Source organism: Ambystoma mexicanum, chromosome 4q (assembly GCF_040938575.1).
Source record: "Ambystoma mexicanum isolate Mex_15411 chromosome 4q, UKY_AmexF1_1, whole genome shotgun sequence".
Classification (NCBI taxonomy): Eukaryota; Metazoa; Chordata; class Amphibia; order Caudata; family Ambystomatidae; genus Ambystoma; species Ambystoma mexicanum.
In genome coordinates, this window is record NC_090928.1 from 584,341,435 (window position 1) to 584,359,751 (window position 18,317).

General features: G+C 49.4%; 1 protein-coding gene across 1 annotated transcript in view; it reads left to right on the plus strand.

The window, feature by feature from the left end:
* The window catches only part of MTHFD1L (methylenetetrahydrofolate dehydrogenase (NADP+ dependent) 1 like), a 2,103,853-nt gene that overhangs the window by 1,515,455 nt on the left and 570,081 nt on the right, over positions 1–18,317 (plus strand). The window contains exon 24 of the mRNA XM_069608130.1: positions 12,511–12,688. Within this exon, the coding sequence (XP_069464231.1) occupies positions 12,511–12,688 (178 nt within the window). The remainder of the gene's footprint in view (positions 1–12,510; positions 12,689–18,317) is intronic.

Here is an 18,317-nt window from a genome sequence, read left to right on the forward strand (position 1 = left end):
GGTGGTGCTGAGGACACACCCATCCTTTATGCACAAGGTGCCGTCAGACTTCCACCTCAACGAGCCCTTGGTGTTGCCAGTTTTCTTCCCGTCGCCTTCGTCGCCGGCCGAGAGGACTTTGCACTCGCTGGATGTAGCTAGAGCGCTGAAGTTCTACGTGGACCGCACAAAGAGTTTTCGTAAGACGTCACAGCTGTTTGTGAACTCTGGGACTGTGAATCAAGGGAAGGCTCTCTCGAAGACTTCCATTTCCAGATGGCTCTCCGGCTGCATCATGCACTGTCACCGGTTGGCAAACCGACAGCTGCCCGGCCGTCCGAGAGCCCATTCGACCAGAGCGATCGCTGCTACCACGGCGTTCCTGTCTGGTGTGCCCCTGCTGGACATCTGCAGGGCTGTGACATGGAGGTCGACGCACACCTTCACAAGATTCTATTGCGTCGATCGGGACTCCAGGGAGGAGTGCAGGGTCGGCCAAGCAGTGCTGCGCAACCTGTTCGCCTAAGGTGAGCCTGGTGAGGAGGTAAGAGTTGCTTAATGTTGAGTTGTTGTATTGCTTAATGTTGAGCCTGTTGCCACCTCCCGTGGTTGTGCATGTGTGTACTGCTATGTATTCTCTTATTCATGAGCATGTGAATCCATGCCAGACCCCATGCTGGAGAAGGAACAAGTTACTTACCTGTAACTGTTGTTCTCCAGCATGGGTCTGGCATGGATTCACATGCGAACCTTCCCGCCTACCCCTCTGCGGCTCTTCACTTGGTCATACTGCCACTTTACATGCTACCAAATCTGAGGATGGCTGCCGGAGGCGGGGCTTAGGGAGAGGGCAGTCATTGGCTGGGGGCAGTATGACCCAGAGACCAGTGATTGGTTACTACTAAGAAAGACAGATCAGAAACGAAACTGATACTGATTTTTTTCTATACCGAGGATTCCCGGCCTGACGACGGGGAATATTCATGAGCATGTGAATCCATGCCAGACCCATGCTGGAGAACAACAGTTACAGGTAAGTAACTTGTTACTTTCTTTAGGTGCAGGTTCCTTAAATTGGCAAGTCTAGAAATCATGGTCACCTGAGAAGCAACCAAACATGCTTTCACAGGAATAGCAATGGGCCCATGAGGAGAGGGGCAATGATTCTGTAATTGATTGCATCCTAACCGAGAGAGAGATAGTCGTGCTTCTTCAGATGGTAACGTAGGCTCAAGACTAAAGTCGACTCGGTGAACAACTGAAATGTGACCATAAATTATCGACCTCCTTTAAGGACAAATCTATTTGTGAGGAGCAGTTCACTTTATTAATGGGTCAATGACTGACCGGTAGCTCCTGGGCTACTTGGCGACTTTTTTTCAGGAGTATGGGAGAAGTATTTCTCAGCAGAGATGTCCAACGGCGCTAGCCATGCATCAAAATCTGCAGACGTATCACAGCTGTTCAGCTCTTCCATAAGAGTGCTCTTCCAGAACCTCGAAGACCCGGAAGTAGTTTGACTCTCACTGTCTACCACAGAATCTGGAGGGGAGGCCAGTGGAGAGTTTACCAGAAGGGAGGAGATTAACGATTCACCACTTCTTTCAAGGGCCAATGGGAATACCTGATTAGATTTCACAACCCCCTCCACTTCAGGAGAAGTTGCTAATAACAAAGGAGTTGCCAATTCCAAACACAAATCGATCTGATTCTTGGGTCTGGCTCCCCCGTGCGCTGTGAATGTTTTTTTTTCATCTTGGTCCTCACTTACTAGGCTCGTTTGGACCAACTGTGGGCCATTGATGGAAATTAAAGAAGGCACATCATGAGAGCCCCTCAGAACAGTGGATGTCTCAATTCACTTAGGGCGAATACGCTGCCTCCTCCGGGAGCTCAAGGCCAGACTCTGAGAGTCGATCCCCTTTATGAGAGGGAGAGATAGCCAAAGAGTCAGTCCCAGGGTCAGGAACGGGGTTATTCTGTGTCGACCTCATCGCATTCTGTGTCAACCTCATTGCAGGGTTGCAATGAATACTAGACGATGCTTAGTAAAAGAAAGGGGAAAAATCAACAACTTTTATAGCACCAGAGTGCTGAGTACAAACAAAAGAGTTGTTGCAGTCAAGACTTGCGGACGAGCTGCGAAGGCAGGAGGCACCGAAATGTCGACGCGGGGAGTAACACTCTACACTGCCCCCTTGCTGTCAAGACGTACCTGCTTCTCCGTATCTTCCATGGTGGAACCGAATAGAATCAACACCCAATGCGTGAAGAATTGAAGGTTTGCATATCAATTTCAACAGAGGGGGACAGCAGGGCAAAGCAGCAACAGCTGCTCAACGCAACAGCAGCGCCTGGTTGCTATGACCACTGGTGGAATGGGCGGAAAGCAGGCGCCTGGTACTGCATCAAGCTGCAATGCTCAGAACAGCCGCTTCCGACACACGTGGGGGTATCGCAGTAGGATCAAGCCGTGGCCATCCAGGACAAGTGCTGCACTGAGAGATGAAACCAGCGTAAGGTGCAAAGAGGTGCTAACACTGCTGGATGCTATCAAAGGAAGTCTGTAACCTGCTGCAAAGCCCACATTTAAAGGCTTCAGTTAAGGTGACAGCAGCCAGCAAAGGTCAGCCTACATGCACACAAGGCAAAGTGCAGATTTAATGCCATGAAAAAAAGAAATATGTTGCTGCATTTGGCTAATGGAAGAAAATAAGAAAGGATTTCGACAGTATGTGCATGTGTCTGTCCTCTATCTATAGAGCTGTGTATGCATGTTCTTCGTGTGTGTCTGTGTAACTTTGTGTAGGGATGAGTTTTCTTCATGGCTAATGTTACTATGTCGTGGTGTCTCTAATGACGTCAGCACAGCTAGATATTTATCATTAGTAAACCAGGTTCAGTGTTTGGACTCCTGTTTCTGCAAAGACATCAACTGGGTAGGGTTTGAACGGTTGTCTATGACAATAGCTGGCTAAACAATGATTGGCATCTCTCGTTTCCTAGTCTTCGGGCTCTCATGCATATATGGGCCACGAGGGGCATTCCAGGAAACATCTCTTCAATAGTCCAACTCCATGTCTATGGAAAGGGATACCATCAGCATTACATATCGAACACATCAAGCCCTGTGACATCAGCCCCTTTTGTCTGTGCATTCGGCATGCTATTGGAACAGTCTTCCCGGAGGGAACCCCTTTTTTGCGGCGTGACTTCCCTGTTACAACATAGGCCTCTATTTGCAAGCGCTCTATGGACTGCATTTTTTAATTCTTTATCTTTAACTACCCCATAACATTTGCCCGGTTATGGGAACAATATCAGGGAACCTGAAGGCCATTAGCAATGGGCGTTTGATCCCATCTAAATCTACCCAGGGTAATCTTTCTGAAGATTTTACGAAAAGGGGCCCAAGAAAGAAGTCTAAGCACCATAAAAGGCCTCATTTGAGGAACAAGCCGCCACCATGCCTCATCCTTGCAAAATAAGCTGTTGCTCTTAGATGGAGGACAGTGATTTAGACCTCCTCTTCCAGTGGGGGTGGGGGGAGGTCCCCACACAAGTCTTGGCTTGCTCAACCTCCATGTATGGCTGCTGAGAAACTGAGGAATAGGGTTTGGGATGTATCCGAGGACATCTCAGATCTGTCTGGAGACAAAACACTTAAGTAGTTCACAGGTGTCAGTGGAGGACATTTTCATCATGGTGCAGAGGGGGTTCCAAACCACTTTTCCTGCCATTTACAATTTCAGTAGAATGTTTACTCTTGTTAGCCCCAAGGGGCCTTTAGTTTGGTACAGCTAAAGTTAATTTAGGAGGATGCCTGATCTGGGTTCATAATTCCCAATCCACAATTATTATTACAGTTTTGTGTGGTCAAACAAATATGATCCCCTATGCCAGTTTGTGGTCCTGGCCTGGCTCTTGAATATAGTATCTTATTCAGAAGATTTCCTTCGAGCCCAGTCACTTTTTTTCTCAAAGGTTAAGATTAAAGTTTGTCTTCCCGATGGCCATTACCTCTTTTAGAAAGGCAGAGTTAGCTTCACCAGTCTTGAGCTCCCAGGCCTCCTTAGTTGAAGTTTTCAAAGGAAAAATTATTGCTTCAAGTTGAGGCCTTAATTCAGTGATTTTGGAGTTTCACTTGAGCCAAAAGATCCAACATCCAGTTTTCTATCCACCCCTCCTCATACTTTTAAAGAAGCCAAGGGGTTCCAAAATTGGGCCAGAGGAGGGCTTTTAGTTTTTATATTGTGAGGACAAGGGACATTCATGACGACAATCAACTATTTGCGTCCTTTTCAGGGGCTCAGTTAAGCAAGACCTTTTTGAAGACCATTTCTTGCTGGGTAATTTTTTTGCATTTCGGTGTTCTATTCCCTGGATGGAAACGACATGCCACCAGGTCTTAGGGCATCTTCATATGACGGCTAGTTGCTACATCTGCTTCCAGAGCGGGTGCACTTGCTAGAAATGTGTGAGGCGATGATCTGTGCTTCACTGTATACTTATGCAAAGCACATTTGCCTCGATTCACAATCTGGCCAAGATGCCTGATTTGGAATGTCAGTGTTGCATAATTTTCTTGTGCAAAATCATCTTCCTCACTCTCCTCGTCTGCACTCCATTCAATATCTGTGCTCCTATGGGAGTCTACTTCAGATGAGGAATCTGTGGGAGCTGTGACGAATTGCAGGAATTCATCACTTCACCCCAAGGGGGAGCCCCCCCCCCTGTGAGGCTAGATGGGTGATCCCGCTCTGCAACCTCCTCCCGAGGGGTGGAGGCAAATGTGACCTCACCAAGAAAGACTTCCCCTGTGGGGACAAAGAGACGCGTTCCTCTGAGGAACTTCCTAAAGATTCGGCCACAATTCTCACGTCAGACATTTTCTATCAAGATACATATGAAGAAGGAGCAAGAATGTGTTATTCTTAATCTGAAAGTAGAGATGTTGCTTTAAATAGAAAACACCATATAACTAGGATGAGGAGGAGGCAAGAAAATGAGAGGTTGCTGAATGCTGAGAGAGAGGGAGGGAGGGAGAGAGAGAGAGAGATATGGAGTTACGATGGGGAAATCCCAGAGCACTGTCACAACGAGAAGGAAAGGAGACAAACTCCAAAGAACCTGTGAGTTACAAATCGGCTGTTCAGCTGAGATTGAAGTGCTTGAAACTGGCGAGTAAGAGAAAGGAGCGAGTGGTGGCATGACCATGAAGCGACCATGGTGGCCGACACTCCTTAAAACAATGCTGAGACCACTAGGCGACTGGAGCCACATAAAGCTCCGGTGCATGGGTCACCAGAAAGCCATCCTAGACAATTTTGTGAAGTATGACAGACCAAAGGAAGACAAGAAGTCTGCCAAGTGAAGAGGGAAACGCAACCCAACCGAAAATATAACTCTCGGTGACGTTATCCCTGAATTTGATGGGGAAAACGGGAGACCCGGGAGGGAAATGGAACTGTTATCCAAACATTCATACTCGTCTCAGTCACACAAGAGAGATGATAGCAGCGAAAGCAAGTCAGGGGAATGAGAATCATTACAAAAGTGTTAAACGTCTCAGTCAAGACAAAGAGATGATACTAGAGAAAGCAAGAGAAGTGGATGACGTAAAAAGGAATCATTGTGAGAAGCCTCAGATCTGTTTTAGACAAGATAAAGAGACCATAAGAGTAAACCAAAGGTAAGTGAAGGACAATCGTTATACGACTACTCCTACTCGTCATAATCAGAGTAAAGAAACGCTCAGCAAGGAAAAGAGTACAGCTTTAAGAGAAGAGAGGGATAAAACAATTCATAAGAGAGATATTAACCAAGTATCAGGGGAGCTTGATACAGTGGGAAAGCACAAAGAAGTCACAAGTGACTATTAGCTATTGAACAATCGCTTTCAATAATCCAAACCCAGGATAACAGTTATTCTCCTGTCGTTTCTTGTTCTGATAGTGATAGGGTCAGTTAGTTTGGATGGTGGACAGATTCTTTTAAGACATTCACTGACTGATGAGCCCCTTAGCCAGTTGATTAGGTAGGGAACTCTCCATAGAAGTAGGGACAGTGTTATGATGTTGTATGCTCATCACCCCTTCTAGAATGGAGAACCTCCCCCCCCCCTCTTGTCCCACCCGGAACGCAGTGAAGATTCCCCCTCATTCCCCAACTGACAGCCCTCGCCTCCGGGGGCCGTTTAATAAAGCTCAACCCTTTACCCACCTCTGCCTCTGAGATTATTTCAGACAGGTAGGCATTTTCTTTTCTTTAATAAAGACCAATTTAAAAATGTCTCATAAGAGCCTGCACCCTTTCTTTGACCGCCACAGAGCATGCAATCCATTAAAGGAGCAAATTACCACTGATAATGTTCTTTCTGACAGATTCTCGGCCCACAGATACTTCAACACCCTTCCATCCCGCCTCACATGTAGGGGACTCGTACACATGTTCAAAACATTTGTAGTGCTTTTCTCTCAGCTGCTGAGTTCAAGGGGTAAAGGTTATAACAGAAGTTACGGGGCGCAATATGCTCTATATATAATGCTGGTGGTGTCACTTATGGAGTTGAGCTGGACTGTCGAAAAGGAGTAGATGTGAGCTACACTATGAACCCGGTGGTGAAAAGTTTCTGATGATGGCTGCCATTGCAGAATGAACATTTTAGGTGTGGAATCTGTGGGAGTAGAATCCATCAGAAAGAACCTTACCAAAGGTAGGTCATTTTTTCTTCTGGGGTATTGAACAGCAGCGATCGGAGAGGGTGGCCCTCTTGACTACTTTAGAGAGGAGCCAAGAGCACCAGCCTGCTGTAGCCAATCTTTGCTTCAGATGGTAAACTGAATAACACTCCTTGGACGGGGCAAGCTCAGCCTTCCTTCTGCATCCCTTTGTCTGCTCATATACGCTGCTCGTGCTTCAAACCTGGTGAGACTAGCCATTTCTATACACCCTAAAGGGATTATCACAAGAACTATGACATCTGTTAAGCTCATATTGAGAATTCGACACAGGTGATTATATGTAAATATACATTCTACATTAATTCCCTATAAATAATAAATCTACAATGTATTAATGCCTATAGAGAAGAGGGTCAGGCCCAGGTAAATTCCCAACCACTAACGTAGACCAGCAGCAACAGAGGTGTCCACACTTCCTGTGTGCCTAGATGCTGTGTTTCCACCTCCACTATCCCTTCCTCCACCCTGATCCAAACCTTTTCATTTTGCCTTCTGCCATTCTTCCCAGGTGTGAACACAGTCCCCATTTATCCTGGAGTGGATGTACACACTCTGATCCTGGGTCTTGAAGGTCGTTTCTCATTTCTGCTTCCTCCCTTTCCATCACTTCCCCCTACCTTTCCGTCTCTCCCCCGCAAACAAGCCATTCTCCCTACCCTTCCCAGATGCCCTCCTGCTGTGGAAGTAGTCTATGGATTGCTTTCTCCTGCAGATTCCTCATCAGATGGATATTTATTCCAGCGTCAACTGCTCAGAAATTATTCTGACAGGGTGGGGGTAGTGCATCGCGACTCGGTCGTTGATCCATCTTGACTCGACGTGGTGCTTGTCGATTCTGGACTTGATGTTGGCTGCTGTGTAGATACTAGGTCACTACATCCCCGTACCTCCGTTTATTTTTTCCACGTGCTCGGTACGCTGCTTGTTGGAACAACTCAAGAGAATTACATAATGTTAACTAAAATTCAATGTGCTTCGTCGAGATGTCAGTTCCCAAAGTGGCACCATTTAAAAGATGTTAAGACTGCATGTGGTGTCTTGGTGCTGACAACTTCACTGAGGATTGGTGTTCCGGTCTAAAAATGAATCCCGTGTTGCTGAGAGAACGTGCAGTAAAGCTCATGCTAGGACGGCCTCTGTCGATCTCCGGCTCGATCAACTAACAGATTGTTGGGACAGGAGACGGAGGAGCCTACGCCCTAAGAAAGAGAAGAAGAGATCGCATTTGCGAAGCCACTCTTTATCCCACGAGAAAGAACATCAGCACTGACGCAGTCACGGTTCTCAATCGTCAAAAGACTGGGTAAGTCTCACCCCGACTCTGGGTATTTCCGAGGGCTGAGTGGGAGGCTTTTAAAGAGCAAATGCTCCGAATAGTCAAAAGTTCCTGGGCCTGGCTCTGCACCAACCACCCAAACCTTTCTTCAGCTTCTCTGGCAGAGGACGGGGTTACGGTACGTCTCTTTCAGGAAGAAGGCACAGCTTCCCCAACCCAGGCAAGGGCAACAGTGTTTCCTGTGCTACAGAAGGGCTACGGGAGACTCTAGGGGCCAGCAGACAGCTGAAGCAGGGGTGACATGGCACACAAAGTCGCTTTGAGTTCTACCCCCACATTTCCCCTGTTGGAGGAAGGATTGGCGAGCACTTGCTCCAGTGGCAGGAGATGACCTCCAATGCCTGGGCAGGTACCGGCTCACCTCGAGGACACTTGCTCGCTGCTACACAGGTTGGGATTCTCCCTAAACCTCCAGAAGTCCCACACTACACCAACACAGAGGGTCCAGTTCATCGGAGTGATCCTGGACACTCGGACGGGGAAGGCTCCCACTACCCACATGGAGAGAGTTACCTGTGTCAGGCAAATGGTCAAAGTCTTCCAGGGCCACAACGACTTATCAGCGGCCTCCTTCCTCCGCCTCTTAGGTCTCATGGCTTCCTGCATTTTCTGGTGCCAGATGCCAGGTTGCCAATGCGAAATCTGCAGTAGCTGGGAAGAGGACAATGGTCCCAGTATTTCTGTGCCATCAAGGATATTCTCAGGATGTCGAGGTCAGTGGACAATGATCTAGCTGTCATGATTCCTGCCCCTCATGTCCACAGCCCTCCCAAGATGTCAGGCTGGAGCCAGGCCACGATCACCTACATGGCCCTCAAGGGCCTCTCCATCCCTCCAAAGACCCACTTGGAGTCAGACTTGGCGCTTGTGCCACCAGACTCACTCACTCCCATAGGATAATATTGGGGATTGGACTTGTAGTGCATTGATGGGGACAAGATGGATGCCCCCACATATTTCGGTTCCCAGAATTACATGTGCAGTCTAGTCTTTAGGGTGTGGTTCAGCCCAGAGACACCTGGGATACCCAGAGTCTATTTAAGCCACGCCCAGGCTGAGAAGCATGCTTTGCGTTTTCTGCACCTGCAGCGTGACACTCACTGTGTTCAGATCAGTCTCCCGTAGGCCTGCATCTTTCTTCTGCGCCCAGCTCCTGCAAGAACAAAAACACTGTTAGGAACAGCCTTACCTTGCGGCGCTTCTGCCCATCATTCTTCGCTCCTTCTGTTCTGCGGGCATCTTCGGCGGTGTCATTCCCATCCCGGCACGCCGCTTCCTAAGTAAAAGGGAAAAGAACAGAAAAAAGGCATTAGTAAGCATTCTGCAACTCTTCGCTTATTTTTAAAGACTGTACGAGCATCAAACGCTTACCTGAATCCCAGCTGCTCTGGGGGAACTCAGTCTCCGGAACTTCTCATCCATCTGCAAGAGGGAAAAGACACTCCAGGTTAGCGTGGAAACTTCTAGAGGCGCCGCATACCGCGCTTACTCACCGCATTTCTTCTTCATAACCGGCATCCACGCGGAAAACATTGTGGCACCTAAAAGACACAGAGAAAGACCTCAGTTCAATACAAATACGAAAGGGTCGCATCGCGCTCTCACTCACCTTCAGCGCTACTCATCTCAGCAGCACGTTGCCATCCCCGGACGCCGGCCATCATCTAAGGAAGGAAAGGAACGAAGTTAGAGAACTGTTCAAAAGACTCATTATACTTACCTGTCAGACTCTTGCCAGTGAATTAACTAGGCAGCAACGAGCCTGCATCAATCAACGCGCCCCTGTGCTGAAAGCAGGACAGAGAGCACACTTTCCAAGAAAACAAGGTGAGCTGTGGATCAAAGGGAAGGGTTGGACCCCGGGGAAGAAGGGGTTCAAGCACACAGACAATAGGGAGTTAAACTCTACCAATCCTGTGTTTCAGGCCCAGTCTCCAGTTGAGTAGACTCCAGGGAAGGGTTTGAGGTCGTAAGAGGTCAGAAGAGGCTGAGTGACGTCCCCGTGGATACCAGGTGAGCGTTACACTAGCTTGGTGGGCCAGCAGAGACAACATGATGGCGAGGGAACCTTTCTGGCCTCTGTGGCCCAAGCCTTGGTGGTTACGGATGAGTCTCTGAAAGGTTGTGGTGCTGACTGCGAGGTTGTGGTGAGGGGGGCCATTGGTCTCCAATGGAGAGTCAGTGGCATATAAACAGGCTGGAGCTGCAGGCAATCAGGCTAGCTCTGATGGCTTTTGCACCGTCTCTCAAAGGAAAGCACATCCTGATCATGACTAACAATTCGGTGGCCATACACTACCTAAACAAGCAAGGTGGTGTGCAGTCTGTTCCCCTTTGCAGAGATGCAATGCAGCTATGGTTCTGGTTATTGGAGAACCAAATCACATTTCGACAGGCCATCTGGCGAGAGCGGAGAATGGACTGGCAGACGCCCTCAGCAGGCAAAGCGCGGTTTCACAGGAGTGGGAAGTGTGCCAGGAAGTTCTTGATAGACGCTCAGTGCGGTACCCTGGTGGTGGATCTTTTTGTCATGAGGTCCAACAGGAAGTGCAGACCATTTTGCCGGAGGGAATTTCCAGTGAAGGGCGCACTGGAGGATGTATTCCTAGTGGAGTGTGACTTCGACATCCACTATGTCATCCCTCTAATTCCAGTCATCCCGTGGGTTCTCTGGAGGTTGCAGAGATTTAAAGCAACCACAATCTGGATTGCTGCAGATTGGGCGAGGAGTACATGGTACTCTGAGCTCCTGGAGTAGATCATCTGCCCACCTCTCTGGTTGCCTCGACGGCCTAACCTCCTATCTGTCGGAAGGTCTATAACTTCACCTGAACCCAGAATCCCTTATTCTACATTTGTGACTCTTCTTCACCCGAACCCAGAGTCCCCCCTCCTACATTTGTGGCTTTTAAGAGAATGATATATGATGACTGGGACCTCTCAGAAAAGGTGCTTGAGGTGTTGCTCGCTGCATGCAGACTGTCTGCAAGATCTCTATACATGTGCAGATGAAGATTCGAGGGGTGGTGCAGGGAATGCACTATCGATCCTATCTCTTGCCCCACCACTTCAGTGATGGAGTTCCTTTCATCACTGGCCTCATCAGGCCTTCATGTTGCAGCAGTCAAACGTTACTTGGCGACGGTCTGTTTTTTTTAGTTTTTTTTTTAAGGAGGTCTTCCCACCATGTTGCTACACTGGGGGCTTTGGGGCATTTCCAGGCCATGACGATCCTTCTTTTTGCCAAGATATACATTAGGTCCTTGAGTCTGTTCAGTGACCTATTCTTTTTGTTTTTGGGGTATCGGCCCAGGATGCAAGCTTTGGGGGACTGTACATCTAGTGTTATGTCCGCATTGGCTGCCCTGGCTTGGATCTGTGACCAGAAGGCTTGAATTGCTGGGCATCTCCAGAACATGTGGGTCATTCCCACGGAGGGTTCATGGCATTTAGGGCATGTTGCAGTGCCTGTGTTGCTGAATCTGGAGATAATGTCCGGGGTGAGGTAAGCCCTATGGATTATGTAAAATTGTATGAGCTGGAAGCAGGCGTTTCGGGATACATTTTTGTGGTATTGTCACAACCTCCCACTCATTGTCTTCAAACATCTCACCTAGTTCAAGTTCCCATTTTTCCCTGCTCTTGAGTTCTTGTTGCGTGGCGGAGTTTAGCAGGGACTCAGAGCCTTGCGGTTTCGTGGCCTCCCTCTGCCACGCACAGTAGGTTCTCGGTGGCTTCGTGGCCGGTGTCGAGGGTTTCCATCTCCGGCCACCGTTTCGTAAGCCTGCTCACTATTGCCCCGTGTAGGAGGAATTGCCCAGCTGGTATCCCCGTGGTTTCCTGCAGTTTCGGCGAACTTGTAAATGCCCTGGTCATCTCACACTCTCACCAACTGATCAGCCCAACCGTCACTTGCAGAACTCCACAACACTCCCATTCCACAGAGGATGGCACCATCACATTCCACCACCCAGCTAGAGCTAAGGCTCACAAGCTCACATTATAACAATCACCCTCCCAACCAACCCCTTGTATGGAATGCTCGCCACCTCTTGAAGTTGTGTGAAGCCACATCCTCTTGAGTGTGGATAAAACCGGGTGGGAGCGAGGTCATGAGAGGCAACTTGCTCCATATATACCACCCAAAACATCCAGAGTCATTGGCGTTAGAGCTCAAGACACTAGCGCAAAAAAGCAGTGCACCTGCATGTGGCTGGAAAAGTTTCTGAAGCAAGAATTGTTCATGGAGGGGATCTCTGAGATGAGCAACCTGTGGGAGAGGGAGGGCTTATCCATCAAAGAATATTACCAAAGGTTTATGATTTGTTCTTTAAAGCACTACCCAAATACCCAGTCTTTAAATGTACTTGCTAGTTGATGTTTTGTTATCAGGCTCTGAGATTTATCATTGGCTGTGGATAGCCATCAATTATGTCCATGTTTGCTTTGTAGAAGTGACACCCGTGCAGAGGTTGAGCTTGTCTGCAGGATTGCCAAAGAGTCTGGAGCTTTTGATGCCGTTCCCTGTAACCATTGGTCTGTTGGTGGCCGAGGAGCTGTTGAACTTGCGCTGGCTGTGAAGGCAGCTGCTCACCAAGAAACCAGTTTCAAATTTCTGTATGATCTAGACGTAAGTATTTTCTTATCTGTTACTTCTGAAAGTGTTGTGCATTCCATTCACCAAACTGATCTACAGTTTTGTCATGTTGGTCGAAGTGTTTATGGGTGATGTGATCATAGATCTCCCAGGTGAGGCACGCAGAGTTCATTGTCTTTCTATTTATTTTGGGTTCTTGTCATTTCCTTTTCCTGTTTTTTTTAATTTATTTCTTTTTAAATGTGTTTATTTTAAATCCAGGCAGGTTGACAATTACATATCATTAACAGTAACTTAGGCTCATTGATCCCCAAACATTCCCTTCAAGTCTCGTCCCCTTCTCCCCCCGTTCCCGAGATGGGATTACCCCTCCCTGGGCCGTCCGCTGTGCACCCCATGGTCTGTGTCCCATTCAGGGTTTTCCTGGTCCCTTGGGGTCCACCGGGCCTTGATGGGTGTGTAGGTCAGAGTGGGAAATTGCCGATCATATTCCAGTACCGGGGCCCAGCTGTTCTGGAATCGGTGGAGGACTCTGGCTTTTGCCGCTGTCAACTTTTCCGCGATCAGAATATCCCATAGCTTTGTCCACCACTGGGCCATGAGGGGGCCGTCTGGGGATTTCCAACAACAGGCCAGCACCGTTTTCCCAGCTAGTAGACATTGGGTCAGTAGTTTCGCTCTCTTCCCAGAGCATGGGTAGACTGCGGGGATCGGGACACCCAACAGGACGGGCTCCGGATCCAGCGGGATTGTTGTTCCGGTGATTTGTGCGATAGTTCCTAGACATTATTTCCAGAATCGCTGGATCTTTGGACATGTCCACCACATATGGAAGAAGGAACCTGGGTGGCCACATCCTCTCCAGCAAGAGTAGTCCACTTGGGGGTTCATGTGATGGAGTCTAAGGGGCGGGTAGTACCACCGCAGCATGATTTTATATGCACATTCCCTGTTGGTAACGCAGGTGGAAGAGGCATGTGCTCGGTTCCAGATGTCCACCCAGGTCTGGTCCTGTATCGGGTGTCCCAAATCGGCCTCCCATTGGGCCATGTAGCGGGTCCTCCTTAGCAGGAAGTCGCCCAGAAAGTGTCTGTATAGGGTAGATACCCTGCCTCGGATCGGAGGGTCCTTAAGTGTTAGTTCCAGGGCGGTGAGAGGTCGCGTTGCCCCCTGCAAGGTTTGGGGTGCGAACACCAGTGGCGCAGTTGGATATAAGTGAATCTGTCTCTTTCCTGGAGTTGGAACTTTTCTTTACATTGTTCAAATGTGAGGGGTACCTCTCCCGTATACAGCTGGTCTATGGTCTCCAGGCCGCCGTTGATACAGTTTTGGAAGTTGCGGGGGTTCGATCCGGGCAAAAAACCTGGATTATGGAAGATCGGGGATTGTGGGCTCAGACCTCTCGGGATTCCCTTTTGTTTTAGTGCCCTGTCCCAGGAGCTTAGGGTATTTTTGGTTGCTAGGAGAAGTCCTCCCCAGTAAGTTCTGAGGGGGGGTGGGATGTGCGGCAGGAATCGTAGGGGTAGGGGCACCTGCGACTGCTCCATTTCTACCTATCTAAGGCGGTTTGTGATTGTTTGCCATGCATGGACCTGTGCTAATTGAGCCGCCGCTCTGTAGGCCTGTAGGTCCGGGACCCCCAGCCCTCCCAGTTTGGAGCCCCCCCAGTAGTGTCTTGTGGGGGATTCTCACCTTCTTACCTCTCCAGATAAATTTCAGCATCTTCCTCTGTAGGTCTCGAAGGGCTGGCACGGGAATTGCCACTGGGAGGGAGGAGCAGGCGTAAACAAACCTCAGGAGGAGGTTCATCTTGCACGCTGTTATGCGTCCCATTAGCGCGATCTCTTGGGTCGCCCAGCGTTTCAGGTCTCCTAGTGCTTTGAGCAACCGGGAAAAGTTAGCTTTATATGTATCTTTTGGGTTCGCCGGGATATAGACCCCCAGGTAGGGGATAGCCCTTTTTTTCCACGTAATTGGGCACATCTTGGCCAGTGCCTCCAGTTCCTCCAGGGAGAGGCCGATGCTTAGAGCCGTTGACTTAGTGAAGTTTACTGCAAAGCCGGACACACCTCCGTAGCTGGCTATTTCTAGTAGGGCGTGCTTCAAAGACGAGCGAGCTTCCGAGATCATGAGCAGGACATCATCGGCGTATAGAGCGATTTTGTGTTGCGATGGGCCGACCTGCGGGCCTTTGATCTGGTTGTTTCGCCTAATTCTCTGGGTGAAGGGCTCCATAGTGAGTGCGAAAAGCAGAGGCGACAGCAGGCAGCCCTGCCTAGTTCCACAGGACAGAAGGATTGGGGCCGAGCTGAATCCATTAATCCTCAGGAGCGTCTTCGGTCCTTTGTAGTTGGCCAGGACCATTGTCTGGAATGCTGTCCCAAAGCCAAAGGCCCCTAGAGTGTGTTTCATAAACGACCAGTCCACCCTGTCAGAATGCCTTGATAGCATCCAGGGCCATTAAAACTAGTTTCTGGGAGTTTCGGGTGGTGAGGTCCACCAGGTTTAAGGTTCTCCGAATGTCATCTCCTGCTGCTCGGTGTAGAATAAAACCCGCCTGATCTGGCTGGATGATCTCCGGTAGGACGCGACCCAGCCGATTTGCTAGGGTTTTAGAGTAAAGGTTTACATCTATATTCAGTAATGCTATCGGTCTGTAGGAGGTCAGGTCTCGCAGATCTTTCCCTGGTTTGGGCAGGAGGATGGTGGTCGATTCCTGCATCGAGGGGGTCACCGACCTAGTTTCCCTAAAGGAGCTGAAGAGTGTTACCAAGGGGGGAACCAGTTGGGGTGTAAATAATTTGTAGAACCTTGCCGAGAATCCATCCGGGCCCGGGGCTCGTGTTTTGAGCGACTTAATGGCTTCTTCGACCTCTTCCTCCGTGATGGGTGCCTCCAGTTTCTCTCTTGCCGTGTCGGAGAGTCGGGGCAACGCTGCACTTTGCAGGTATTCAATCTGTTTCGGTTGGTCTCGTGGGGTAGCTGTCATGACCTGGGTCAGGTGGTCCACTGCCAGTTGTTGTTTTTTGAGTTCTTAGTATTGAATGACTCCTTGGGGGTCGCGCAAGCCAGAGATCGTGTTAGTCCGTCTTAATTTGGCTAGTTTGGCTACCAGGATTTTATTTGCTTTATTGTTCTTCGCGTAATATGATTGTTTGGCCTTAGCCATAAGTAGTGCAGTTTGTTCCGCGTAGTGGGCTTCCAATTTCTTCCTGGCTGTGCGTATGGCTCGCTGTATCCTGGGGGACCAACCTTTTTTCTTATGGGCTTCCTCTGCCGCTCCCAGTTCTTCCTCCAAAGCTATCCGGGTCTGCCGCCTGTTCCAGTGGTAGGCCGCTCCTTGTGAAATCAGGATGCCTCTAATCACTGCCTTCATGGCGTCCCAGTTGTTCGCCGTAGAGGTGTCTGAGGTTGGATTTTCTTCGAAGAAGTTTTTAATTGCATTTGCTATCGTGTCCCTTGTTGTCATGTCATTGAGGATTGGGTCATACAGGGACCATTTACGTGGAGCGTTGGGTTTGCGGTTCTGTGCCCGAATCTCCAAGATTACTGGGGCATGGTCGGATAGGGCTCTTGTGCCGATGGACACCTCCTTGGCGAAGGCAAGAGTTTGAGGGGATGTCAGGAGGAGGTTGATCCTTGAGTAAGTTCGGTGGACGTAAGAGTAAAAGGAGTAGTCATTTTCAGTGGGGTGCAGCACCCGCCATGCATCCACCACCTCTAGGGATCTGAATAAATGTAGGAGGCTCAGTGCCTTGGTGAAGTCGCCCGGGGTCGGGGGGTGCGTTCTCTCTTGTGGGGTCTGGAACTCTGTTAAAGTCCCCTCCAATTATCGTTTGGCCTTCTACAAAGCGTGAGAGGGAGGAGCCTAGTGAGTCATAAAAGTTTGGTTGTCCAGCGTTGGGGGCATACACCGAGAAGAAGGTGTACAGATCTCCTAGCAGGAGACATTTGACTGCTACGAATCGGCCTTCTGGGCATGTTTTCATTTCCAGGACCTGGGGATTTAGGTCCTTCCTAAAGAGGATTGCAGTGCCTCCTTTTTTAGTCCCTCCTGAAGCAAAAAATTGGAGTGGGTACAACCGGGAACAGAGCCGGCCAACATCCGCCATTAGTAGTTGGGTCTCCTGGAGCATAGCTACTGCCGCCTCTTCATCCTGGAGTTTTAGTAGGATTGCCTTTCGTTTGGTGGGAGAGTTCAGCCCATTAACGTTTAGGGAGAGGAGTTTTAAGGTTTGGTGATCCGAGGCCAAGTCTCTCTCCGTCAAGTCTCTCTCCGTCGTTCGGTTTGGGGAGGGGGGTTGAAAGAGTGTGGGTCAACCGCCATTTCTGGTCTGTGCTAAAAGTGTGTCATCCTGCGCTTGGAGTTTTAACACGCGCCCCAGAGAGGCCGTAACTTTAACCAGCGGGTGGGCCGACATTGTTTGTGCGGACGCACCCTTGGCCAACTGGGCCAACTGATAAATCGAAGTACTGTGTACTATGGGCCCCTGACTACCTTCTCCTATTGTTCTGCTGTACCTTTGACCATGATGACCGCCTAGGCTTCAGGGAGGGGGGTGACTCAGGGTCCTCAGCCGCCTCCGGGTCCGGCGAGGGGGTCTCCCTGGGTGAGGGTTGGATGCATGATTTTGTTTGCGTCCTCCAGGTGACTAATTTGTCGCATAGTGCCTTTGTATGAGAATTTCAAGGCGGTTGGGATTAGCCATCTGTATCGCACCTGTTGGTCTTGAAGAAAGAGTGCCAGGAGTCGGAGTGCTCTTCTTTTCTGGAGGGTGAGTATTGAGAGATCTTGGTAAATTTGAAGCGAGGTGCCCTGAAAAGAGAGTTTGTCCCTAGTACGGCTAATAGCTGAAATGGCCTCTTTGGTAGTAAAGAAGTGGACCCTGGTAATAACATCTGGGGGGAGGTCTCCCGGCGTGGGTGCAGTCTGTGGGTACGGTCCAATAGAAGCTGGGATTTGTCCAGTTCTGGGAGCAAGGCCTGGAAGAAGTTCCCTATGTATTCCGCTAGATTTTTATCGGGGACGGAGGATGGATCGCCTCGGATCCGGAGGTTGTTGCGGTGTGCCCTATTTTCGAGGTCCTCTTGTTTAAACTTTAAGATCTCATATTTCTCCTGTAGGGCTCTGATTGAGCGCTGGACTGTGGCTGTGTGGTTTTGTGAGCGATCCTCGATCCCTCCTAGCCTCTGCTCCACCTCCGTTACCCTTTGGTCAGTCTGTTCTACTTTGGTGGTGAGTTCTGACAGGCAGGTGCGAGATTCTGTCCTGATGTCAGCCATGAAGGCAATTAGGTCTCCTTTGGTGGCAAGGGCTTCTTTCTCTTCTTGGTGTTTCTGCGGGGTAAGTTAAGGAGGGTCTTGCTTTTTACCTTTGTCTGATGTTGTGAACATAGTGGCTATATCCAAGCTTTTACTTGTCTTCGTTTGTTTAGACATGGTGGCTGTGCAGGGCGGCCACGTCGGGGAAAGCCCAGGTTTCCCCAGGGGGGTTCTGGGGTTGTAGAGGAAGACTTGTGGGGGAGCAGCCACTGCAAGTTCTCCAGTGAATTGGGCTCTGCAGGTTTGTGTTTGTTGCTGGGCTGGTCAATTGTGTACTTCCAGTGTTGTGTGCCGTGGAGCTCTTTTTGTGTTGAGGGCAGGGCCGGAGGCCCGTTCCATT